This window comes from Tripterygium wilfordii, chromosome 20 (assembly GCF_013401445.1).
Source record: "Tripterygium wilfordii isolate XIE 37 chromosome 20, ASM1340144v1, whole genome shotgun sequence".
Taxonomy (NCBI): domain Eukaryota; kingdom Viridiplantae; phylum Streptophyta; class Magnoliopsida; order Celastrales; family Celastraceae; genus Tripterygium; species Tripterygium wilfordii.
Genome location: NC_052251.1, coordinates 686,902 through 712,003, shown reverse-complemented (window position 1 = coordinate 712,003; position 25,102 = coordinate 686,902). Strand labels below are relative to the sequence as shown.

Genomic DNA, 25,102 nt, shown 5'->3' with positions numbered 1-25,102 from the left:
ACAAATCAAATGTTAAATTTATTAACATTGTTAGGACAAAAACTCACTGATGTATATGTCCAAATAGTGAGAAATATGCCTCATGTATTCATATTGGAACAATTTTTGATCAGTTCCAAGATGTCAATGCACCCATAGCCAACGCATTTTCAGTACAAATCGATTCCAATAGATGATTTGGGGTTTTTTTAGATGTGAGTTAGTTAAACAGAAACCCAGTCACCATAGAGCAATAGAAATGGAATTGTGATATCAATATCCTTCAAACAAAATCTTACCTAATAAAATGGATAACCCTAGTGATGATTATTGAATATCAAATACAAAAAACCTTCAGTTAGTTTTTATTAGGCAGCTGGTGCGCTTGATTATGGAAACTTTATAACTTTAGATAGGCAATTTTCTTCTGGACATGGTCCGGGAAATTGCCGCACGCGACATCCTGAATCAACTAACACAAAATTCTGAATTAGAATTTGTTCAAACAATTGAAACATCAACTTTCCTCTGCTACAAGAATCGTCCTTTGAGATAACAACCCCAGTTGTTTGCACCCTACGACCCAAGCTCCAACCAATTGGCAATACATAATTACTGGATTCAAGCAACCACCAACACCCCGCAATTGGGATGGTAACCTTACAAGTACTTCAACATGCCACGACCCTCAACACTAAGCTTTGTCGCTTGCAGCTGCTTCTTTTTTGGTGCCTTCAACTGCTGCAACTTCTTGTTCATCTGCAAATCGATAACAAGTTAAGAAAACCAGATGGCTATGATGAGTTTGAAGATAAAGAATTCAAGACCATTTACGCAATTGTCTCAGACAAGAATAAAAGAGCGCACTGCATGCAAACACAACACTAGAAAACAGCATATAAGCAATTTTTACAAAACTAGATCACCATTTAGAGCGATAGAAGGTGTACAAAGTCTTAAACAATGTTCATGACATAGAATCGAACTTCTTTTTAAAGAAGAGTTCACTCAAATGCTACCATGAATACAAGCTTGGATCATTTCGTTACATGTCATCTAGTCATGCACTAGGTTTAGGCTCAATTAAAACCCAAACCTCGCAGCCAAACCACCTTGACTGTTTTCCTTGGGTTAGACCACTAACATTCTTTGCCAAATAATAAATTATAAATTTGATCGTATTTTACATTTTGGAAGAGAAAACAAACCTTCACACGGCGCTCATCTTGCATAACTTGTTTAGCGCGAGCTCTAACTTCTTCTGGATCAATCTTTGATTGAGGGCGCACAACAAAATCCATTGGCGTTGCTTCGGGCCTAGAAGCATGTTGCCTAGAAGATGATTGACCAGATTTGCGCTCCCTGCATTTGTCATAAGATTCACATTAAAGCGTATGGTATCAAATTTGTTCTGCAGCAAATAAGCTAGAAGCAAACATGCTAAATCTGTCATCACATCATTACCGTGACATCTCCAAATCCAGATCACCATCCCGTGATTCCATCCCTGTAGCTTTATTTGCTGGTCTGCAAAACAAATTTACAGCAATAAATCAACAACAAAAACTAGTAGATACCGTATATGCATTAGCAAATGAAACAAAAACATGAGAAAAATAGTCAGAAGAGTACTTTTTGACTGATGGCCTTCGGAAGGGAACCCTATCATCATCCATGCCCCTCATATCCTCAAACCTCGTACTCTTATTAAATATAGGTCGACTCTGCATTCATCATTTTCAAAGTGGGAAGAAAATTGAAGTGAGTGTAAGACGAGGCAGTTTTAGCATCACATTTGTGCAACTTTTAGCACCAGTTTCTGGCGGATGAATTCTACATATAAATATGGAGAGGGCAGCAAGTAAAATCTGATAATTAAGAGCGGGCACGGTGGGGCAAAAGTATGAAATTACCCATTTATCAACCAAATCCTTAGCAAGCTTTCTATTCGAAGTGGTTTCCTCATTGGATTTTGATAAGAACATAATGACCTGCCCAAATAATAGAGTAAATCAGTGTAAAGGTAGTTTCCTCTGCCAAGCCTTGAGTATTGAGGTGGATGCTAACCTTTCCAAGACCACTCTTTTTTAATTGCTCTCTTCTATCGTACTGTTCAAGATCAATTGGAAACTGTAGGACAGAAGCAACAGTTCAGGTTCTACAGAAAATTTATTTTAGAACCAGGCCCACAATTACACAGAGATTAAAATGGGAAGGTATCTCGTTTATACATCTGTCAATATCTTCAAAATTGCCGCACGGATATTTATATTTGGCAAACTTCCATCTGGAAGGGGCTCAAGCCAATTCTTCAAAAGAGTTAGTACTCCGTGATCTAGGAATTCTTGTTGAAGCTGCTTCCTGCCACAAGTAGCAATTTGAAGAAAAAAATGAATAAAAAAAAGGATCCTTAATGCTACGAATATACATTCAAGAAAAATAAAACTGACTGAAAATATATTACTTACTTTGAAAGAACCTCAGTAAGAAGAGGCAGCTTCTTAAGTTTATTAACAGCAGGTTTCCCCTGTCTGTTAAGGTCAGCGTCTTCTTCAGCTGTGACCTCAAGCTCAGCCATAACATTCTCAACTAGCAATGCCATTTCTGCAGGACTCCTTTCATTCTTCTTCCTTTTCTTACCCATCTTGAAGAGCTCCTTGATTTCATCATCCTCTTCACCTTCTTCGGCCTAGCAAGATAAGAGCAATATAAGACATTCATTTAGTGCTTTTAAGGCATTGATTAACTGCTTTACAGATAAAGAACTTTGAGCAAAAGATGACCTCAAACATCATGCAATTGGACTGAAGAGTGAGACTGTAACAATAAATACTTTGAAGAGCTTATTCCATTTTTATTAATAATTGATAATACTCAACAAGCACAGAGAGGAATTCTAGCAGCCATTTCCACAAGCATAAGTTTATGCGAGGATGAATCAACCTGAGGAGCATCACCCGGAGATCGGGGTTCATTATCGCTTCCATAACGGTCAGCAGGATCAAGTCCACTGTCATCAATGAAATTGTCGTCATCCATGTTCCTGGCACCCTCATGATCATCCTGATCAATCAAGAACATAATTATTCACTAAGGAAAAAGATTCTATATTATAAATGTGAAATAAAATTTAAAAGAACACAATAAATTTGAAGAAATTCTTTGCGAATAAATCATAAATTGACAAAAAATATATCAGGCAGCAATGCTGACATACCCATGTGCATGTAAACATTCGATATAGCAACCCAGATGTGATAACTGATGTGTCAGTATTAGCAAATAATGATATCGTAAACGTTTTAATACCATATCAATGAGTGAATTTCTACACAAAATCATAGTTTACAATATTAGCTTATAAATAAACATAAACCCAGTCAATTACCCAACATGAATGTTGGAAACCCTAATTAATATTCCCTGATTTAGTTAATGCAGATTCAGAACCAAAGCCACAACGAACACATCAAAACAACCACAAGACGCTCAGTGCTCTACGACCAAAGGTGTGGCATCACTAAACCTAGTAAATGGATATATGCCCAACTCCGTAACAGTAGTTATAGCAACAGCAGCCTGCCAAAGTAAAAACCACAATCCAACATTTGAGCAAACAGTCAACCACGCAAAGTAAAATACAAGTCACGCTAAATCACATAAGAAGTAGACTAACAGCATGTATCAATTGGCATTTCAAACAATTTCACAAAGAACGCAGTAAAAGCCATACCTCAGAATCACCACCAGCAATAGTGTCCCACATCTCCTTGACATCATGATCTTTGGACCTCCCTGACATCATGTGTTTTTTAGACAAACCCGATTTCGAACCGCTTCCCTTTCCTCCACTACCTGCATACTCCTCGAACTTATGCCTCTTCTCCTTCTTCACATTCCCATCTCCCGCTTCCCTCTTCTTCTTCCTCTTTTTCTCCAGAGACTCTGACCCCTCCCTGGAAAATTCCCTCCCAAAATCCTCCTCAAACAAATGGGACGGCGGCTCACTGTCATCCCCCATCGTGCTTTTCTTGATCAACCTCTTCCTCGGTTTCACCTTATCCGTATCGTACACAGGTGTCGGTGACCGTTCTCGATTGTCCCAATCGTCAACATTATCCTCCACGTCGTCAAACAAATCCTGTTGATGAGGTTCCGACGATTGCTCGCGATCAGATTGGATGTCATCGAAGTCCATCAATGGCTCCCCATCCTCATCGCGGTACCTGGAACAAGAAATCAGTAATAAATCTTCGCAACCAATTACTCAAAGACAAAAGAACAAACCCTAATTTTTAGAATTCGACAAAAGATAATAAATCAACGAATCACGAGAAATCACAGAAACGAAAGATTGGGAACAAGATCGTAAACCCTAGATAAAGAGAGCTTACGGATCGTTGTTAAAAGACATGGTGATTGACGATCAATCTAACTATTCACTGCGAAATCGAAGAAACTTTGTGAATAATTATTTATAGAGTTTCTTGACGTCGCTGAAGGAATATATTGTTGATAGAAGAGAAGGGCAGAAGCCAGGGCCCAGAAGGAGAAGATCTGCGGAAATATATATAAGGGAAATTATTTTCTTTTTTTTATTATTTAAATTCAAGAATAACCAAAGAAAGAATGACAAAACTATGTCCGGTCTAACTGGGATTAAACTAATTTTTGACATAAGTTATATGTCTAAAATATGGGTCCAAACAACAAAAATTTATGTGCTTTAAAACCAGGTCTGGGTCCAAACACACTGGTTTACTTATCCAGACCTTAATTCGGATTAGTTTATTGTCCGGATTTAAATCAATCTGGGTTTAGTCAATTAGGTACGTCCGAAATCCAATCCTGGTTAGGGTTCGAACATGTAAATAAATATTTCATAAACAAGTAATGTTGTTAGACCCGGAATCGACTCGGAACTATTTTTTTGCCACCCTTAGCTAAGCTTTTTTGAAAACATAATATAATTTATTTTTTAATTAAATTTAAAATTTTGTAATCTTAGTTCCTAAAAGCATTTTAGTAAAAATTACTTGCTAAATGATTTGTTGTTCTTCATTGTTTTTTTTAAAAAAAAGACAAATAGACTCTCTCTTGCTTTTCAAAGTTCACTAGCTTTATCTTCTCAAAAAAAAGTCCACTAGCTTTAGTTTTATCATGGCACAAGAGAAAGTTATCTAATAAAAGTTCATTTCATCATTAAAACAAGACATAACAAATCAACCTTTGTAGCTTTTATCTCATAAATGAATATATTGAAGTCATTTCATTTAGGCTTTTATTTGGATTGGTGTTTTGGAGAATTACATGAGTAGGGTTAATGAAGGGTAGCAGTTTCATCTTATTTGATTTGAATAAGGTGTCATTGTCTAAGATGATAAAGTCATTCTCTAAGATGATAAACTTGACCACAACAACCCTTAACGTAAGCGGGAGGTCACGAGTTCAAGTTGTAAGAATGTTTCTATTATCAGTAATTTGCGAGAGTCGTTGTCTAATATGATAAACTTGACTACAATAACTCTTAACATAAACGGGAGGTCGTGAGTTCAAATCGCAAAAATGTTTCTATTATCAATAATTTACGAGATGAGTTATTGCTCTCGACGCAGGTCTCAACTATGAATCCCTTTTTCACATCTTGAAGACTTTACTGCTGTTTCAAATCTGTGTAGGTCCCAACAAAGTTCAGGGAAGGCTGCCATAATAATTAATAAGGCTTCAACAGAGCAGGGAAGGCATGCCCCAATTGAGTAATTGTGCCAGAGTTTCTGACCATTCAATGTATATTTACAGGGCATTAAACAGCAAGGCATTCGTTTCCCTGGCTTCATCATCATTTTGTTAAAATCACATAGAACAAGAATCAAAATAGAAAAATATGATGGAAGCTATACAATAATGCTCAGCCACACTTCATCTACCCCAAACAATAGTAAGCAAATCTGAAGGAAGTGAAGCGGGGTCAAGTTCCCAACAGTCTTTCAAGCGATCCGGGGCTTCATTTCCAGAAAGCTTTCTTGCAGGAATCTGATGGGAAAACAAGCGAACATCGTATTTTTCTAGCCATCTAATAGCATGAGAACCAATCTCTCGTCTCTTGAATAAAGTCTTGAACCCCTCAACCTTCTCAAGGTAAGCCATGCTCAATCCATGCATCTCACTGTATGTTGTCAGAAACACAACAATGTTGTAGCTTCGCTTATCGCTAGCTGAAAGGTTTATTCCCTCTGCATCCATAGCTGCTTCATTGTAAAGTGCCCAAACTGAACCCTTCTTCGGATAAATCCGATAAATTTCTCTTGCTGCCCTTTCAAAATACACAAGATGTGAAAAGATATTGACTAAGTTTGTCGAGGTTGTCTTTCCAACTTTGAAACTCCCACAAGATACATGAAATCCCATTTTCTCCCAACACATCAACCCATCATCTCCATTACTTTGCGGATCCAACCAGCTAAACTTCAACTCAAATGGGTAAACTGAAACAATTTCATCTATCAAACCATAATATCGAGGCATTCCATCATCGTCGTCATATATAGCCCAGATTTGCCCTTTCTTAAAAGTCCTCTCTGTTCTATCTTTATCAAAATCATAAAAATCGGAATCCTCCACTGCCATAATTCCCAAATCCCTTTGCTTATAACCCCTGTGTCTCTCAATTGCCACACCTGCACTCTTATCAGCTTCTGAGTTCCTAGTATTCTTGGAAGTTCTCCGAGCCACAATTCCCATATCCCCACTCACATCTGAGGCTTCATTTCTCCCAATCCCCAAATCTCTAGACGTTTTCAGAGCACCGTTCGTTTCCTTTCCCTTCTCCTTCTCTTTATCCTTCGCCTTCTCCCTCTCTTCCACATTCATCATTTCCTTCATTTTTACTTGACTCGCCTTGCGCTTAGCTTCCAACTGCATCTCAGCCAGGGTCATAGTATCCTCGGCAGATTTCACTTGCTTTGGCTTTGCCCTCTGCAACACCTCACCAACAGTGCTTGTTCTCCTCCTCAAAGCCACACTCCTCAACCTACCACTTCCCCATTCTGCAGCAACATCACCTTTCCTCGCCTTGTCCCCACCATGATCTTTCCCCTTCAAATCCCCATTTTTATTGCAGTCAACCACTTTTCTGTTCAAACCAGCACTACCCATTTTATTTCTCGATCTCAAGCCACCAATTACCTCACCAAGATCATCACTTGCTTTCCACTTTGAACCCACACTGCTCCTCAGTCTCTTACTCCAAACCCTAATCCCATCTTCCTCCTCCTTCTCCTTCTCCTTCTCCTCCTTGGTACTTCCCCCCTCAACCTCCACAGCCACAAAACTGCTTTTACAATTCGGGCATAACAAATTATGCCCCAAATACCTCCTCTCAAACTGGTGCAACAACCTACACCTCGAACACGCAGTCCAAAATGTCTCCTCCTCCTCACCACCACCACCCATCCTCTCTCCTTGAATCTTTATCCTCAGCTTCATATCAAACTCCTTCCTCCTTATCTTATCCGAAAAAACCCTAAACCCCTCACCCACAAGCTTAAACGCCTCTTCACATCCCAAATACGAATTCTTATCAGGGTGCAAAACAAGCGCAAGTTTCTTGTACTGTTTCTTAATACTGTTAATATGACAGAAGGGCTCTACCTGGAGGACTTTGTACCAGTCGGGAGCGGCATCTCCAGTGGATTTCTCCGCCGCACGGAGTATTTTGAAGGCGGTGATCATCGTGGAGAGGCCGTCAAGGTTGGGTGATAGGCGGTGAGCCTTCTTGGCGTGCTTGAGAGCGGATTTGAGGTTTGAGACCTTGAATTTGTCCTCCGCGAGAGCGTTGTGGTGCAGGGCTTCTTGTTCTGGGTCTGGGTTTCCGTCCATTTTGTCAGAGACAGAGTGGGAAGGTGGGAGACTTTCTGGGTCTGGGGCTCCTTCCATTTTCACAGCAGAGAGAGCAGTTCATGTGAAAAAGCTTCCCGAGAAGAATCGCTAGAGTGAAGCCCAGTTGGGCTGATAAGATTTCTAATATGTTAAGCCCAAGATGATACATGGGCCTTCAGAGTTATTGGGCCCCTAAAGTGAAGCCCATATCTTATACTCGCTATTTTGGCTTTTGTTCGATATTTCCTCTCCGTCTCCATTCATCCGAGAATCCCCAAATAATTCTGAACCCTAATTCTAAATCCGTCCGAATCCATGTCGATCCCACCTTCTTCAGCTTCAAATTCGGCAGCTTCATCGTCTTTGCAGTACACCTACGCTAACAATTCTTACTTCCCTTTACCCTTCCATCTCCAGCAATCCGATCCTTCTGCGGTTTCACAGTATGCTGCCGCCGTCCCTCCGTCACCGGTTCCGCTCCCGGCTGCTCCTGTTGTTGCCCCTGTCTATTCGATCCCGCAATATCAATACCAACAGGCTGCTCAACAGTTATTTCAGCGGGATGCGCAAACCATTACGCCTGAAGCACTTGAGAGTGTAAAAGCTGCCCTTGCGAGCAGTGAAATTGAGCACAAAGCAGAGACTAAGAAGAAAGCTATTCCTCGTAAAGCTGCTGGGCAGGCTTGGGAGGATCCGACACTTGCAGAGTGGCCTGAGAATGATTTTCGACTGTTTTGCGGTGATCTTGGTAACGAGGTGAATGATGATGTTCTCTCGAAGGCTTTTTCGAGATTTCCTTCTTTTAATATGGCCAGGGTCGTCAGAGATAAGCGAACTGGGAAAACCAAGGGCTATGGATTTGTTAGCTTCGCCAACCCTTCTGACCTTGCTGCAGCTATGAAGGAGATGAATGGGAAATATGTTGGGAATCGCCCCATCAAATTACGCAAGAGCAACTGGAAGGAGAGGACAGATATTGAGGCGCTACAAAAACAAAAGAATCAAAGCTACAAGAAGCCTAAACTTCCAAAGAAAACCATATTGCACAAGTGAGCAGGAGAATTAGTGTCTCCAAACACAGTAATGGTGTTTGATTGGTATTGTATGAAATTTTACCTGTTAGTTTCTCCTCTTACCTTTTCGTCCAATCCCAATGCTTTTTAAGATTTTTGAGTGAATAAATGCCAACTTTGGATATCAGTATGAGAAGTATCAGTATTGTTTACTTTATTTTTCCTCATCTATCTTGTTTGTCATTGAACTTATTTGGATTGTTATTGTGTGGGTGGTAATGGCATAAGTAAATCTCCAGTTGCGGAGTGGCTGTATCTACATTTTATACTTGATATGCAAGTCCAGAAAACGAGAACTAATGAGGGTCTATGGCAGATAAGTTGGTTGGTGATTACAATTATAGTCACATGATCATAGTAAATACAAAATGAGACACTGTAAGTCCTGGTTCAAGCGGAGAACAACAAAAGAGTGCCTCTTTGTATGCTTTTCTGTACAGTTTATGAGCCATATTTGCTCTTCTTATTTGGCATTGTCATCTCAACTTCAAGGTAATTGCTAGCTCAAGCATAAGGAGGGCTTTATGTGCTGGTATAGGGACTGTGTAGTATTAGAACTCAGAAAAATGAAAACTAGGAGTTTTGCATCTTAGTTTCATTGAAGGGAGTGGCCAATCAAAGGGGTGGTACTGGTACATAATTGCCTTCTGTTTTCTCTCAGGGCCTAAATGGCAAAGCTTTAACGTTTTCTTTGTGTGTTCTTCCCTGCTTAGTAACTGGGAGCCTCATGAGTGGATTTTTTAGTAAATGACCACTAATAAATTTATAGATCAATAGTTAAGGAAGGGAAAAACTGATAAATATAGGTCTCTAGAGTTTTCAAACTATGTTATGAAACTCTGTGAATTGTGAACAAAACTTGATATTTTCGCTACAGATGAAATTAGCTCTGAAATTATAATGCTTTATTATATTATGATTTCATTTTGCTGGAAAAAAGTCAGAGTTTATTCAAGAAATTGTAAAAGAGATTGGGAATCAATGGAGAAATATGGCATTAAAACTGCAGCTACCCTGTTGGGATGGATTCACACATGGAAGACACTAACCATAAGGTGTACACAACTGGTTGAAATTGAGGACAGGTTCGAATTAGAACCATTGACAAAGATGGAAAAAGAAAGAATGAATCGCATAGACTGACTGTATTTGGACTCGAAAGCGAGCAACAAAGTGTAAATTTCCAGTGTATTATCACAAACAAAAAGGACTTTTCTGCTGGTCTTCTCTTGAAACTTTCGACTTGTTTAATCAATTTCATTTCAATATTTTGCCAGTCTTGTCATCCTTAATATTATGATCCGTAATGTCACAGGTGCTATAAGACTGCAGCATATTTAGCACTTTTCTTCCAGGAAATGAGTTTCCAAGCTGGCTCACCCAACAAGTAGATGAAGGATCTTTCAATGTGTCTCCTCCTCACGGTCTGAGATTCTGGGCTTGAATGTATGTACTGTATACATGAACTTGGACGATCTTCATGAGGAACGGCCTCGGTTTACAATTCACAATAGAGCAAAGGATTTAAGGTTCTTATACACTCCAACTTCCTATGGGTTGACCTCAGAAACCCACAAGGCTATTATATGGTTAAGCCATTGGAAATATTTGGATAATATATTGGACGATGGTGATCAAGTTGATGTTTCGAGGTGATTAAGATCGGGATTCACCTCATTTATGGACCAGTGGAAGATGGATTAGTTGATGATGATAGCAGTATTTCTCCTTTCAACAAAACCATTTTCACTCTTGAAGACCTATGAGCCCTTTCCTTTTTGATCGTTTGTCACAGGATTTTTGGGAACTCTTGGCTGATTACAATCTATGTTGTGGTTGATGTACTTAGCACTGAAGGTTTGATGGCAGTAAATGCTTAATCTTTTCATGCCTTGTTTGAAATATGTGGAACAGCTGAGCAATTACTCAATGGGTAGAACTATGATTTCTGGAACATATATTCTGTTAGAAGTCGGTGATTGACGGCATTCACCTCCTTAATTACAAGGGACAACCATGGTGGTCTTGGCATTTTACACCTAGTTTCACATTGAAATGGACTGATAGTGATAACACAAGGTATGAATACTCAACTGCTGCTGATGTATGAATGATGGACAAGGACATAGTGGGACAATTTCATCATGTCCAGTATCAAGAATGATGTTCAGTCAGTGTGGGTTCTCAGCATCTCACCCTAATCTTTCTTGTATTTGAATCTTTGCATGCAAGGATGCATCTAATGAATTGAGATTGGAAGCCATTGCTGGGCAAAATATCTTTTTATTCCAGTTTTCTGCAAGCCTTTTCTTTTTTCCAGTTAATGAAATACATATTGGACTGCTGATAGCATACATACATTGTTGTTATCAGGTAATGAATAACAACAGAATACAATATCTGCTGATTGCCATTATGTTTCTTTGATCAATGGAGATAAGACAATCATATCATCCAGGATTTAGGATGTGTTAGGAAATCCAAACTCAAACATATTAGGAATATGGTTCGCTCTGGTGGGTCACGGGTCCGCACAAATTCATAATTCATGGGTTGTTGTCATTGGTCCTTAGTCCTTAGACTTTCGTTATTCATAGGCCATCGTCATCGGTACTTAAGTCCAAAAAACGTGTCATTTATGTGAGAGATTTAAGGACTTTACTTACATACCACTCGGTTGGATTATCTCAATCTGATGTGGATATAATAATACATTGATAATTGATTCTCTAAAATAGATCAAGCTACTTATATAATCAATTGGATTTAACTTGCCCTTTCTAGAGTTGGAGGAGACGGAAGAAAAAACCCAATACCTACGCTACATATTCTTCAAAACATAAATATATATTCCTCCCCTAGTTGACTAGCCAAATAGGGTGAAAAGAGAGTTACAGTACATGATTGGAGGGGCAATAACCATTTGCCAAACACGGCCTTGTTGATAACAAACAGCGCCACGTCATAGCCACACACGCAAACCCAACCATCACATCCAAATCCAATCACCATCAAAAAGAAACGCAACCGCGTCATCCACCGTCCATCACAACAATCATCGTCCTCGTCATACTCTCTAAATTACCAAAAACTAATAACGAGATCGGCGTATTTTCCACTTCAGTGCAGGGAAGAAAGGGAAATTCCGTGCGACGACCCCCAGAGTTCACTCCGTGAGCCCCCAGAGAAACCAGATCGTCAAATCCACAAACCCTAATCTCCGATCTCTCCTCTCCAGTTCACGTAAATGCTTGAGGAATCCTCTCTCAATCTTGCTGTTAATCTTTTCCCGTATTGATCTCTGTGTTCCTCCCCCTTTCCTCGAGATCAACTTGATTTGTGATTGACGGATTTTGATTTCCTGCTCTCTCGTGGATCGGATTTTGGTTTCCTGGTAATTTGGAGTTTGTTTAATTAACGCGATAAATTTGGTTATGTTTATTTTTTTTTATGAATTTTTATTAATTCTTCAATAATATATTCTTATGTAGACGAATTTATGTTGGTTGCATGCTATTTTAATTGTGTTTTTTAGGGTTCTGTTTAATCCAATGTTGATGCGTTCTCCTGATGCGTGTTATCAAACTCTCCTTGGTTTACATGTTAGGGTTTGAATATTATATGTATGTATTTATCTATGATTACCTATGCGTTTGCAGTTTCTTTTTCATCGGGTTCTGCTAAAATTTGGATTGATATGTTGGTTTATGATCAGTAAGATGTGTATGTTTGTGTTGTAGAATGGTGTTGGGAACTTTGTGATATCAAATTATGGGTAGTAATGAAATGGATAAAACAGCAAAGGAGAAGGAGGCAAAGACTCCGCCTGCAACTTCTTCACAGGTCTAATTGAGTACTCCATTGAATCCCCTTTTACTGTTAGTTGTCAACTAAAAGATGGTCTCTTGTGCTTTTTTCTTCCTTCTCTTTATATCTTTTTCCTTTCTTGTGCATTTCAGGAGCAGTCCCCGATTGCCACCCCTGGCACAGTCAATCATGACTGGTCGGGATTTCAGGTTCTATAGAAAGGCCTATATTCATTTTTACTACGTTTCTAGATAGTAGTGTGGTAATAACATGGTACCTTTTTTTTCCGTGAACAGGCTTATTCTCCCATGCCGCCCCATGGATTCCTGGCGTCAAGTCCCCAAGCTCACCCATATATGTGGGGGGTTCAGGTACATATGATTCTGGAATGGCGTTGTGGGAATGTTGCATTAATTATTACTGTTCACGTGATGAAGTGAAATTACTTGAATTTTGCATTTTGTAGGCTTGTTACTCAAAATGTTACGCCCAAAGTCTTTGATGAGGATTATGATGGGTGGTTTATAATTATATGCCTTTTGGATTTGTTGGTTTTTCTTTTAAAATTATTGCAAAGGGAAATAATAATCTTCTTTTGCCAGCTTTTGTCCGGAGGTGTAAACACTTAGAGTAAGCTGTTGGCCATTCATAGTCATATTGACTTGGAGATTGAGTGTGCATACCTGCATGTCTGAGCTTTCTCAGAGCTGAGCTTGATGTTGGTTTTTGTTTGAATAAGTTGTTTCTTAAGTATTAGTTATCACTTTTGCGGCTCTTGCTATAACCTATATACTTGCTCAAAGATTTTTGGGTGTTTCCTTTGGATGTATTTTTGGAGAGAAGATGTTGGTAGTATTAGGGTCATGGAACACGGGCCTATGATAAGGAACTTGATTAGCCCTTTCAAAGCCAACCTTTTTGGATTTTTGCTTTACTTTGTGAAGTTCTTTATTTTTGTGTTGTTACTCTAACACCTCGATTGGTACTAGGAAAGCATTGATCAGGATTTTGGTGATTTTCTTTGTTATGTGACAGAAATGTCTTAAGCAGACTACAGAGAATTTTGATGTGCATTTTATCTTGCTTCTGGTTGGCTGTTGGTGTAGTTTTAATCCGTACTTTCACTTGCAGCATATTATGCCTCCCTATGGTACTCCACCACCTCCATATGTTGCAATGTATCCCCATGGTGGCTTATATGCTCATCCTTCCATTCCTCCGGTATATTATTTTCCAACTACCGTAGATGTAGTTCTCTTATTATCACTGTATGTTTATATTTTGCATGCTGACATACTTCAAACTTAAACAGGGTACATATCCTTTTAGTCCATTTGCTATGCCGTCACCAAATGGTATCCCTGATGCTTCTGTGAGTTTACCAACACTACTGCTTTCCATGATTTCGTTGCTTGAGTTTTGTGTTATGTGTATGGTTCAGAACAAAATTTAATTTGTGAGTCCTTGTGTAGGGAAATGCTCCCGGCAGCATTGAAGCAGATGGCAAGCCAATGGAGGTGAAGGAAAAATTGCCCATCAAAAGATCAAAAGGTAGTTTGGGCAGTTTGAATATGATTACTGGGAAGAATAATGATACTGGCAAAACATCAGGAGCATCTGCAAATGGAGATTATTCTAAAAGGTATGTTGAGCTTATTTTGAACATATCCCTTACTCAAGATTTTGATATTTCTTTCTAGTGCAATTTATTCTTTGCATATCTTGTACATCAACTGTAGCTTTTGGCTATTTGGCAGAAGTGTTCTCTTTTGTTAAGTTTCCCCACTAAGTGACTCCTTCAATACTTGTCGTGACTGCCAAATCATTACTGGAGTTAGAAGTATTCTTTACTGGATTTTCTAAATATTCTTTGGAGTTTGTTGAGCCATCATTACTATAAGTCATGTTGTCTTAAGATTTTCTTCTGATTAAATTACTGTGGATTGGTAGTGCGGAAAGTGAAAGTGAAGGTTCAAGTGAAGGGAGTGATGCAAATTCTCAGAGTGTAAGTTTGTTTCCATTCTCTTTTTAGATGCACCATCAGTTGACTTATTTGTTTATAATACGACATGCCAGTTGCATTTTGTCAATCCATTAATCATATATTGTTTCTCATGAAAGTGTTTGGCTGTGTACATGACCAATTGAAATGACTTGGTGTTTCATTAACTCCTTTTCCCAGTGGTGTTATTGGCACGGGTATTTTCATTTGAATATTAACCATGATAATGAGAAAGTAATTGTATGTTTTATAAATGTGTTACATTTGTTGGATAAATTTATATTCAACGTTGCAGATAGAATACAAACTTGTATAATGTTAGTAGACATAGCTGGATTGGTATATCACTATATCGTCTGTCTTCCAATAACCTTGTTTTGGTTGGAAGATGGGGGAAAGTCTCGAAGCGGTCAAGGCAAAAAAAATGTCATCATTGAAAGTTTAAAAATGTATCATTGGTCAATTGGTTCCCGAGTGCGTGTGAAAAGTTAGGACCCTGGGATTAAGGTATTTGGTGATTGACTTTAAAAAGGTTGGAAAAGGGCAACCCGGTATACATTTGGTGTAAAAGGTTGGAAAAGGTCAACCTCCACTACTGTTCTATGTTTACAATGCATGAGGCCAGTGGGACACCTGCTATATATTCAATTGCATGCTTACTTTTTGAAGGCTCCCCCTAAGGGCAGGTATTTCCAGTGGGATTAAAGAATTGCCTTTGGATTTATTTATTTTTTTGTAAAACTCTGAATGCAATTTTGCTCTTTAATCCATATTGAATATTATTTCTCTTTAATATGACGTCTATCTATCGTGTTTCCACAGGGTCAATGTGACATTTGATCCCATTTATATTGGCCTCGCCATTTGTTGTAATGTCATGAAAAATAATACTTTAATGCATCTTAATGTCATTGAAAATTGTAGGATTCACAAATGAAGTCAGGCGGTAGGCAAGGTTCTGTGGAAGGTTTGATTGTGTTAATTATGGTTTATAATGTTATTAACAAATCCAAAGTAAGCCATGTATTGAGGAATCGTTTCTGTAATTTTATTACAGGTGGGGCATCTCAGAATGGCAGTTCTGTTCATGGTTCCCAGAATGGGGGACCTTGTACACCACATACGCTGATGAATCAACCAATGGCCGTTATCCCTATATCTGCTGCTGGTGCTCCTGGAGCTGTTTCCGGTCCTGCAACCAACTTAAATATTGGAATGGACTATTGGGGAGCTCCAACTTCATCTGCAATTCCTGCAATGCGTGGAAAGGTTTCTTCTACGCCAGTTGCAGGAGGAACAGTTGCTGCTGGGTCAAGGGATATTGTTCAATCACAGCCCTGGCTACAGGTTAAAGCTTGTTCCATTAATCCTTGGATTCAAAACTGATCCTAGTGCCTTGTTATCTTTCTTTTTATGTTCCAATCCAGCTTCTTCTATGCCTTGCTATTGTTTAGTTTTGTATTTAGTAATCGTATTAGCAATAACTCTATTTTTTTTCTTGGTTTTAGGATGAAAGAGAGCTAAAGAGACAGAGAAGGAAGCAATCAAACAGAGAATCTGCTCGTCGGTCGAGGTTGCGTAAACAGGTAATGAACTATCCATTTGAATCCCCTAATCCTGTCTGGTACCTTTATGACACAAGACCTCTAAATTCTTTGGATTTACATGTGTGCTCTTGAGCTAGGCTGAATGCGATGAGCTAGCCCAACGTGCTGAAGCATTGAAAGAAGAAAATGCCTCTCTTAGATCGGAAGTGAATCAGATCAGGAGCGAGTACGATCAGCTTCTTGCAGAGAATGCATCTCTCAAGGTGATGTTGTATGATCTAATTTCAATGAAGTTTGTGTGTGTTTCTTCATTCTTACCAATGATTATCCCTCCCTGTTATTCACTGTTCTTACAAATCTGCTAAGGCTCGCACTAGTGTATTTCTAGAGATTCATTTCGGTCTCGTTTCAGAGAGAATAGATTCAGTTCCATTTATTACTGACAACGGGCGTTTGAATAGTTAGTATTTAGAAGAAAATTTGTCAATTAGAAGTTTAAACCCAACTGCATAAGAATCTATAATTGGGCGGTGTGGGAGTGTAACAGTCAGGCAGTTGGGATTGAAGATGATTGTGGTCTTTCTCAAAATAGTGGTTGAAACAACTGAAAGAAATGCCGAATTTGTTTTTTAGAATAATCACCTACCTTTTGCATCTTAAAACTCTTTTCAACGATAATTTTTTATTGGATTCGACCTGCATTGAAGCCATGTTTTATTTGTTTTGCTGTCCACCAGAAGTTTGAAAAGAATATGGTTTTATTTCAGGAGAGAATTGGGGAATTGCCTGGGCATGAAGATCTTAGGTCTGGTGGCAATGATCAGCACGCGGGTAAGGATACACAGCATACTGAACAAACGGAGCTTTCTCAAGGTGATTCCTAAGATCTAAGAACCCTTCTCCATGCCACTTTGCAGGGGCATAACCTTAACCCATTAGCAACAGGAAGATCTATTTCGCATAGCATGTAGTGTAAGATTTATCAAAGCTGACCTCTATAGTTTTAGGATCTTTCTATTTTATATCATCCCTCGTTTTTCTGATTCGGCTTATCTGTAACAGTAGAAGACCTGGGATGATATGCAGAATGTGAAATTCATTGTTTTCGAAAGGGTAGTATTCGCACTTTTATTTTTCGAAGGCTCGTCTGTATTAATCGTTAAATATGGCTGATTGTGTAACTTCAGAGAATCGATGAACTCTAGTCATAATATAACTTGATGGTTTTATTTTTATTTTTTTTTCCATTGTTGATCAATTTTGATTTGGCCATGATCCAATTTGTTGGATAAAACAGTTGCAATCAAGTGGATTTCTGATCAGTGATGAACCTGAGCTGTCTTGAGTTCCATACTCCAGTTTGGTCAATTTTTCCCAATAAGTATTCAGCATACTGATTCTATCCTCCCAATCATCTTCATTTTGCTTGGCTTTCTTTTGCAATGCTGAGTATTTGTTTGAATCACATTGCATTCTCCATATGTGATGAAGTTTAAATGTTCTACAGAATTTCATGTGATTTGGTATGAAGTTTTTTAGATGACAAACATGCAGAACAGTCTAATTCTGCTAAAATTGTTTTCATGGCCTCGTGCATTTGACTCTGCATATATCTTCGTTCCTCGTGGGATTAGGAAGGGTTTTTGTCAGCTGTTCTATTTGCGGTCGTGTATGAGAAATGTATTGGGGCCTGTCTGCGGAGTTTGCCATGCAGGAGTAGGCCTCGAGTTGGGCAGACTCTTGGATTGGTTTTTCATCAAAAATTATATTTCAATTAGTCATAGAGAGAATTTTTTTTTATAAAAAAAACTGTGGGTTCTTGCAGCGTGTATATGAACTGAGTCTTCTCGACTTCAGGAAGCGAGCAGATTATATGCTCACTAATTCTTAATAATATGCATCTTCCACTTAAAAAATAATATATTTAAACAATGACAATTGAGCTTTATATAAGTCCATTGAATGACAATTAGGTGGACCAGATATAATAAATACATAGATAATGTCAAAGTGTAATCCAAGTTAATGAATAAATTTGCACTAGATATATGTTCTTCATAGTGTTATTCTATAAAAAGAAAAAAAAATTATTTAAAATAACTCAGTTCATTAAAAAAAGAGGTCCTACCGGGAGGAGTCGAACCCAGGTCGCTGGATTCAAAGTCCAGAGTGCTAACCACTACACCATAGAACCAAGTTCTTGTTCTCTGTAACTGATTTTTTTAAATAAAATAAATGACCGCTAGTAATATGTTTACTTGGATGCTTTCCCGTTTAACAAAAAATATGTTTGAGAAGCAGCTGCTCCCACTTCCGCAATGTAACAGTCGACCATATTTCAACGTTAAAACACGATATTTTTTTTAAAATTTTTTCCTCAATTAATCTTATTATTCCATTTATATTTTTACAAAAAAAATTTATCAAAAATTAATTGATGTCAATAAAAAATCTAATTTTACACTTACCTCGTCACAATATTTCTAGTGACGCGTCAAATATTTTTTTTTATCACTACAACTCATCTCTCCATAATTTTATAACTCGTCTCGCCTCAACACATGTGGTCAAAATACAACACACTTCCAAACGGACCCAATAATACATCAAAATGCCATGCCTTTCACATGCAGATTTTACAAATCTGTTGGACCTAGAACTTGTAATTTCCATACAAACCAGCTCAGACCTAATAAGAGCCAACCCTGCATAAAAGGTGTGTGCTAGCCTTTCTACAATGATTGTTCAAAGTCTCCAATTCAATCTTATTTGTATAATGTAAGAATCAATCATTCCTAAGCAGCATTCATGTTTCAAATTTATTTGCCACAGAACACAAAGAGAATGCAGCAATATGATCAATAGATCTCAAAAATGGCCATCAAAAGCACCCCTTGATTATTGAAGTTCATATGTACAAATATTGACAATTTACTCATTCTAAGACCAAAAATTTGAAGAAATTATGTCTTGAAACTGAAGAAGCTCATAGAAACTGAAATGATCCAACAATGTCACTGTTACCTGAAGGGGGTTTAATGGCCACCCAAAGTAGAGATATAGATATTGAAATAAGACCCGCCCATACATACACGACGGTGGGCGTCTTCCCTCGTTTTCCGGTTAGCCCTTTCACAAAGGGGAAGAGATGAACCAACACCCAAATGCAGAAGCCCGCTCCTCCTAAAAACTGGCTCCATTTAGGGTTAGTACTATACATCGTTCGGAAAACTGCAACTGCTAGCGCGATCAAGTTAACTATTATGATTATGATAGGAGGTAACATCAGGAATGTCCACTTTATTGTATAGAGATCAGCGAACTCGTCATCATCATCATCACCATCACCGGCTGATTTTGCTGTTGAAGTGGACGATAACTCAATCCCGCCGAAAACATTTAGCAGACCATGTAGCACAGCAGCAAGATGTGAACTAGTCCCTTTGATCAACCAGAACTGCTCATTCCTCCACCATTCTTCCAACGCAATGCCAGACCACTTGATCTCAAGAGTAGCGATAATAGAAAGCGTCAATGTAATGACCAAAAGGTGTGTGAGGAAAGTTATGTCAAGTGACTCGACAATAAATTGATTCGTAAAGAGTGAGATTGCAGGAATGAAGCAGTAGACAGTGAGGAAAATGGAAGTTATTGGCGATAGTCCACCATTAAGGTATGCAATACGCTGCAGTAACTTCAACTTACTGCCTCCTAGAAGAGCATTGTTGCGAGAGAAGAATATCTCAACCGAGCCAGTAGCTGAGTCGAGAAACTGATGGAGACGATCAGTTAGATTAATCAAGGCAGTCCCTCGGAAAGCATCAATCTTGGTAACACAATACACTGATTTCCAACCCCGTTTCTGCATCCTATAGCCAGTTATCAAATCTTCTGTTGACCCATATATCCAGCCAACATTTTGGCCCCATTCGGTTTTATCTTCATACCAGCAAGAGATGGCATCAATCGCCTCTGCAACTGTTGATGCATCAAGAGGCCCTCTAGAAGTGGTGAGAGCTCCTGGCGGTCTTCCATTTTTTGCAGATGGGGGATCAGCAATAGGCAGGCCCTCATATGCTGCTACCCCAATAGAGTTGCTAAATAAGCTTGAATTCCCAAACTTCTTGATAATAAGAGGAATGTTCATTTCCTCATCATCAGTCTCCCACCTTCGAAGTGATCGAGCGTCCTCAGGTGCAACTCCTTGGCTGGATTCGGAGTCTGAAGCTATTGTTGCCACCTTGCGACGACGTCGAAAGCAGCAACAGGAGCGATCAGCTGGTTCTGTAAGCCGAGGTGGGTCAAAGCCATAAAGGGCAGTTCTACGGAACAGGCATCCTGTTCCAACATACATTGGACCTTGAACCCCATCAAGGGCTCGCATGTTGATATCAAAGAAAACTGTATTAGAATTGGCATTGCGATCAGATGGATCAATGCCCTCGAACCTCAGAGGAAACTGGACATAGCAAATGCGATCCCCTTCATGGTCCATCATGAAGCACATGCCTTCTCTCAATGCCTGGGAGTTATATATATAGTTGCTTCCATCAAGGTTAAGAACAAAAGCGCCATTGGACATAATGGCAGAGGCTCGAAGCAGGGCATTCAGTGCTCCGGCCTTTTTGTTGTGATCATATCCAGTTCGCTTCTCACGAGAAACATAAACAAGCATAGGCAGGCGAATATCAACTTTAGTCAGGTCTAGAAAACTAGCATCACCGGCTGCACCTCGCACTGGTTCATCTGCTGGACGGTTCAACATCACCTGTAGTTGAGAGAGATCAACCTGCTGTCTTCGAAGGCTCCTAGTTATAGATGAAATGGAAGAGTATCAGTTCATATTAGTTACCTGTATAATACTGGCATGCTCACCCCTAGAATGCTCAGGATCTGGAACAGCCCAAGTGCCAGGCCAGTAGGTTCCATCAGCCATCCAAGTTGCTTTTGGAATCTTCAAACTCTCAATTGGTTCATCATCATTTTTCTCTCTCCATTGCTTCAATATTCCGACCTCTTCTCGAGTATTATAGGTATCAGAACGACGACGAATTGAGTCGAAAAGGCCATTGATCCGAACCTTGAACTCATCATACTCACGTTTTACCTTCCGGCGATCTCTAACAAAATCTGGCCTTACCTTGTCTTTGTAGGGATCAATCTTCAACTTGAAATATGATTCTGGGTTTCTGGGCTCAATATCATGTTTCCTACAGAAGGGGACCCAGATTCCGGCAAAACTAGCTGTCTCTGCCATGGCCTCAAAGGTAAGAAGGGCACCAGAATCATCAGAAACATAACAAGAGAGTTTCTCTACCGGGTAGTCCGCTGCAAGAATAGACAGGACAGTGTTTGCAGTAACAAGTGGTGGTTCTATCTCTGTATCTACTGAAGAAACAAATATGTCAATGCCAGGAAGATCAGATTTTCCGGTAGGATTACTCGGACTTGGAGATTCAAATTTCTCTTTTAGAACATCAAGGTCAGTATCACGATTAATCGGGCAGAGTTTTGGAAGCTGCTCAAGTATCCAAGAGAAGGAGAACCAAATTTCACAAGCCACAGACATGCCCCATAGCCAGTATGCATCTTCATTAGGATGTAAAACCCTCCACAACATGAATGACACAAGCGCAACCATGCGAACGAAGATTAAGAGTCTAGAAAAAATAATTACAGAACATTACATAAACATCCCATCAGTATCAGTAGACATATGCATAACATAATAGCTTTCTTTAGCAATAAAAGAAGATAATATACAAGGTAGGAACCAATGGGGTTCCGCGCAATTACAGCAGGGAGAACTAGCTACAATAAATAAGGTCTATAATGTTGAACAAGAGATTACAGACTAGATTAATCTTCAATGACATTTGTGGTCAAATATAAGTTGAGATTGAAAGCCAAATATCATAAGAATAGTTCAGAATAGTAATGTTGGTCCTCACTCCTCAGAGATCACACGAGAAGATTACCGCATCATCAAATAAAAATACACGAGAAGATTACCGCATCTATATACAAGCACCATAGCCTCCATGATTCAGAAATTCATCGATGCAATTAGAACAAAAACAACTAGGCTACTATTATTCTGTGACTCATTTTTGGTGTACTTATCATCTGACACATTCTAGCAATGAAAATCAATATCAGAAGGATATTGCACAATACTGGAAATTGTGCCTTGACATGAAAATATCCTTTCAATACAAATTCACAAAATAGTACACAAATTTCGGCAAACTCGGTAATATAATTGATTAATGATATAAGGCAATTCTCAAAAGGGATAAAACATAATTCTTAAGAAGAAGAAAAGTGCATTACCGATATGGGCAAAGAATTGCGGTGGATATCTTCACTACCCGAGCAAGAGGTCTCCATCGCTTATCAATAAATGCTTTTGTATCACCGCCAATACTATCGGAGTACCCACTACCGGCATCCTCATTATGCAAAGCACTTCCATAGCCGTAACTCCTTTTAGACTCAAACATCCATTCACAATCATCAAAACCATCAATATGACGATTCACCGATACATTCCTATCCTCTGATGATGGCAAAGATTTTGCGGAGGAAAGCGCCCCCTGCAAACCACTAAAAGGGTTTCTTGTATCAGGCAAGTCCTGCCCTGTAACAACCCCGTCACCAGTTTCATCAGCTTCTCTGTAACCATCCCTATAAAAGTTGAAATCACCCTCATCTGACCACGACCCTTTTGCGGAATTCCCACTTTTCTTTGAATTGGCTTGTGTTAGTCGCTCATGATGACCGGAAAACATTGAATTCGATCCTGTTTTGTCATCAACGAAAATTTCCAAGGGCTGGTTGTCAGGAGTGGGTGGTGCTTGAACTGTGTAGGTGGAGAACTCTACATCCCCCTCCACGTTATCAATGTCAAAAGTATAGCCGCTGTAGTTGTGAAATTGTTGTCTTATTCTTGCATGCTGATAATCACTAGCCATCTTTATTGAGTTTTCTCTGATGAAAACCTGGAAATTCCAAAGATAAAGTTCAAACCTTTGTGATATATTTCTTCCAAAAATCCTAAACTCCTATTGTTAAAGCACAAGACTTGTGAAACCAACATAAGCAGAAAACTAAGAAAACCCAAAAAAAAAAATATTAAGACACAAAGAAGTAAACATCACGAACCCCAATTTGTTCTCTGTCTACCATTCACATACTCTCTCACAAAGGGCAGTTAAGAAATACAAAGCAGTGAAAAGCTTACCCACTTGAAGAAGCCAAAAGCTCAAAATTCTTGAAAGAAATTGAAGGAGAGAAAAAAGACCAAGTCCAAGTCTCTCAATTTACCAACTCCAATACCTTTTCAACTCCAAAATATTCTATTTATTTTGGATTTCCTTCCAAATAAGGACGGCCATGTTGCCAAAAACACAAAACACCCAAAAAAAAAAGAGGAAGAAGAGAATGAATGTGTGACAATGTTGTAAAAAACAATCAAGCAGACTTACAGAACTCTTGCTTTTGGCCTATATTGGCATTGAAAGCTTTGTTAGAGTTTTCCAATTTTGAGACTTTGCAAGGGAGTTGAGGGAGAGATGGGAGTCGCAGACACTAGAGAGAGTTTTTTGGACGCGAAAGTTAGACACGGAAGCCAAACATTTTACAGAGGTGGAGGGAGTAGGAATTAGGGAAGTGTGTAAGAAGGAAGAACAAGGGAGCGAAATCTTGGGGATTCGCAGAGGACAATTTTGGGAATACGTAAGGGCCGGATTTTAAACCCCTTGTTCTACGCGGCGTTTTTGGGAGTGGGGTTCAGGGACGGTAAAGACTATGTAGTCCAATACAACTGGCTGGGTCCCACTTGATGAGTGAATCACTATTTTTATTGTCTTTCGTGTATATCCCAATTATTTTTGTTATCACGTTATCTCCTGCGTAAGGACAAAACAACAATCTCTTGATTTTTAGTCCAATCATTAATACGTTGATAGAACCGAGCAATCGGGATTTCGAACTGTCGAATAACCAATCCGATTTTCAAAGCCATTAGAAAATGTAATTAATTATAATTTTTTTTAACCGAATCTGTAAAATTCCAAAATTTATAATTTTGTTTAGGACAAGGATCAAATTTATAGATTATTTTCCATTAATGGAGGGTCATCTTAATTTTCTATTTTGAAGAAAGAACAACAAAAAACGAAATATATCAATGCCCTTAATAAAACTTCCCTAGAATACACATACGCGTAGCGTACGTGTACGCGGGAAAAAGTGATGTGCATCGTTGTAATTCTGGTCATGTCCACAGCCAATTAATCTTAAAAGGTCCAGGGATCATTGATTCCCCACATTAATTTTGTTTGACAGTTTAAGGCATTAATTATCATTTTTGTCATCAAATTGAAACAATAAGAATTAAAATAAATAAGAAAAATATTTATATCTATATTAATGAAGACCAATTAATGGAAGGCTAGTCAAGAAATTTGAGGGTAAATACCAAATATCTTTTTAATAAGTAATAAATATGATTTTATTAAAAATTTGCTTTTTTTTAGAGTTCCATGGATTAATTGGTTATAATCCTACTAGTTGCATGCATCAAATTCATATTCTTAATTGTAAAGAAGAAAGAGTGAGAATAAATAAAGTGTTCTTTTGAAATAATTTCCAAATTAATTTTATATTTTCTAAATTTTGTGGCAAAATATGAATGAATATATATATATATACTTTTTTTAAATACCACTGAAAAATATATTTTTCATTGAAATCGAACATTGGACACATATACACCTAACTCAGTCGACAATTGAATAGTTCATACTACTGAT

The 25,102-nt window shown here is 38.6% G+C and overlaps 5 protein-coding genes and 1 non-coding gene across 9 annotated transcripts; 2 read left to right on the top strand and 4 right to left on the bottom strand.

The window, feature by feature from the left end:
- Positions 1-279: 279 nt before the first annotated feature.
- Positions 280-4,393, bottom strand: LOC119986392 (protein IWS1 homolog 1-like). Its single transcript, XM_038830936.1, has 11 exons — positions 4,374-4,393; positions 3,713-4,205; positions 2,923-3,042; positions 2,448-2,668; positions 2,211-2,340; positions 2,047-2,109; positions 1,893-1,970; positions 1,612-1,703; positions 1,444-1,506; positions 1,188-1,341; positions 280-738 (listed from the first exon to the last, which is right to left on the bottom strand). The coding sequence occupies exons 1-11, from the start codon at positions 4,391-4,393 to the stop codon at positions 640-642; spliced, it is 1,533 nt and encodes a 510-aa protein (XP_038686864.1). The 3' UTR covers positions 280-639.
- Positions 4,394-5,731: 1,338 nt separating this feature from the next.
- On the bottom strand, positions 5,732-7,974 carry LOC119987052. Its single transcript, XM_038831766.1, has one exon. It carries the CDS (start codon positions 7,912-7,914, stop codon positions 5,899-5,901), a length of 2,016 nt encoding a protein of 671 aa, XP_038687694.1. The 5' UTR covers positions 7,915-7,974; the 3' UTR covers positions 5,732-5,898.
- A 127-nt stretch (positions 7,975-8,101) lies between these two features.
- Positions 8,102-9,097, top strand: LOC119987053 (RNA-binding protein 42). The gene has a single exon (XM_038831767.1). It carries the CDS (start codon positions 8,173-8,175, stop codon positions 8,908-8,910), a length of 738 nt encoding a protein of 245 aa, XP_038687695.1. The 5' UTR covers positions 8,102-8,172; the 3' UTR covers positions 8,911-9,097.
- Positions 9,098-12,029: 2,932 nt separating this feature from the next.
- On the top strand, positions 12,030-17,529 carry LOC119987256 (bZIP transcription factor 16-like). Of its 3 annotated transcripts, XM_038832117.1 has the most exons (14): positions 12,030-12,324; positions 12,466-12,553; positions 12,671-12,773; positions 12,890-12,946; positions 13,034-13,108; positions 13,869-13,958; positions 14,050-14,109; positions 14,210-14,379; positions 14,688-14,742; positions 15,664-15,706; positions 15,797-16,086; positions 16,248-16,325; positions 16,424-16,549; positions 17,054-17,529. In XM_038832117.1, the coding sequence occupies exons 3-14, from the start codon at positions 12,702-12,704 to the stop codon at positions 17,168-17,170; spliced, it is 1,233 nt and encodes a 410-aa protein (XP_038688045.1). In that variant the 5' UTR covers positions 12,030-12,324; positions 12,466-12,553; positions 12,671-12,701; the 3' UTR covers positions 17,171-17,529. The 3 variants fall into 3 exon arrangements, with proteins under 3 accessions (XP_038688045.1, XP_038688044.1, XP_038688046.1); XM_038832116.1 differs by lacking the exon at positions 12,466-12,553 and having other exon boundaries at positions 12,031-12,324; XM_038832118.1 differs by lacking the exon at positions 12,466-12,553 and having other exon boundaries at positions 12,035-12,173.
- Positions 17,530-18,405: 876 nt separating this feature from the next.
- TRNAQ-UUG lies at positions 18,406-18,480 on the bottom strand. Its single transcript has one exon. It is a non-coding gene; the product is annotated as a tRNA-Gln (tRNA).
- A 644-nt stretch (positions 18,481-19,124) lies between these two features.
- On the bottom strand, positions 19,125-23,994 carry LOC119987209 (cellulose synthase-like protein D2). 2 transcript variants are annotated; one of them, XM_038832040.1, is made up of 4 exons: positions 23,530-23,994; positions 22,620-23,287; positions 21,139-21,946; positions 19,125-21,054 (listed from the first exon to the last, which is right to left on the bottom strand). In XM_038832040.1, the coding sequence occupies exons 2-4, from the start codon at positions 23,258-23,260 to the stop codon at positions 19,273-19,275; spliced, it is 3,231 nt and encodes a 1,076-aa protein (XP_038687968.1). In that variant the 5' UTR covers positions 23,261-23,287; positions 23,530-23,994; the 3' UTR covers positions 19,125-19,272. The 2 variants fall into 2 exon arrangements, with proteins under 2 accessions (XP_038687968.1, XP_038687967.1); XM_038832039.1 differs by having other exon boundaries at positions 23,774-23,994.
- Between the last annotated feature and the right edge of the window lie 1,108 nt (positions 23,995-25,102).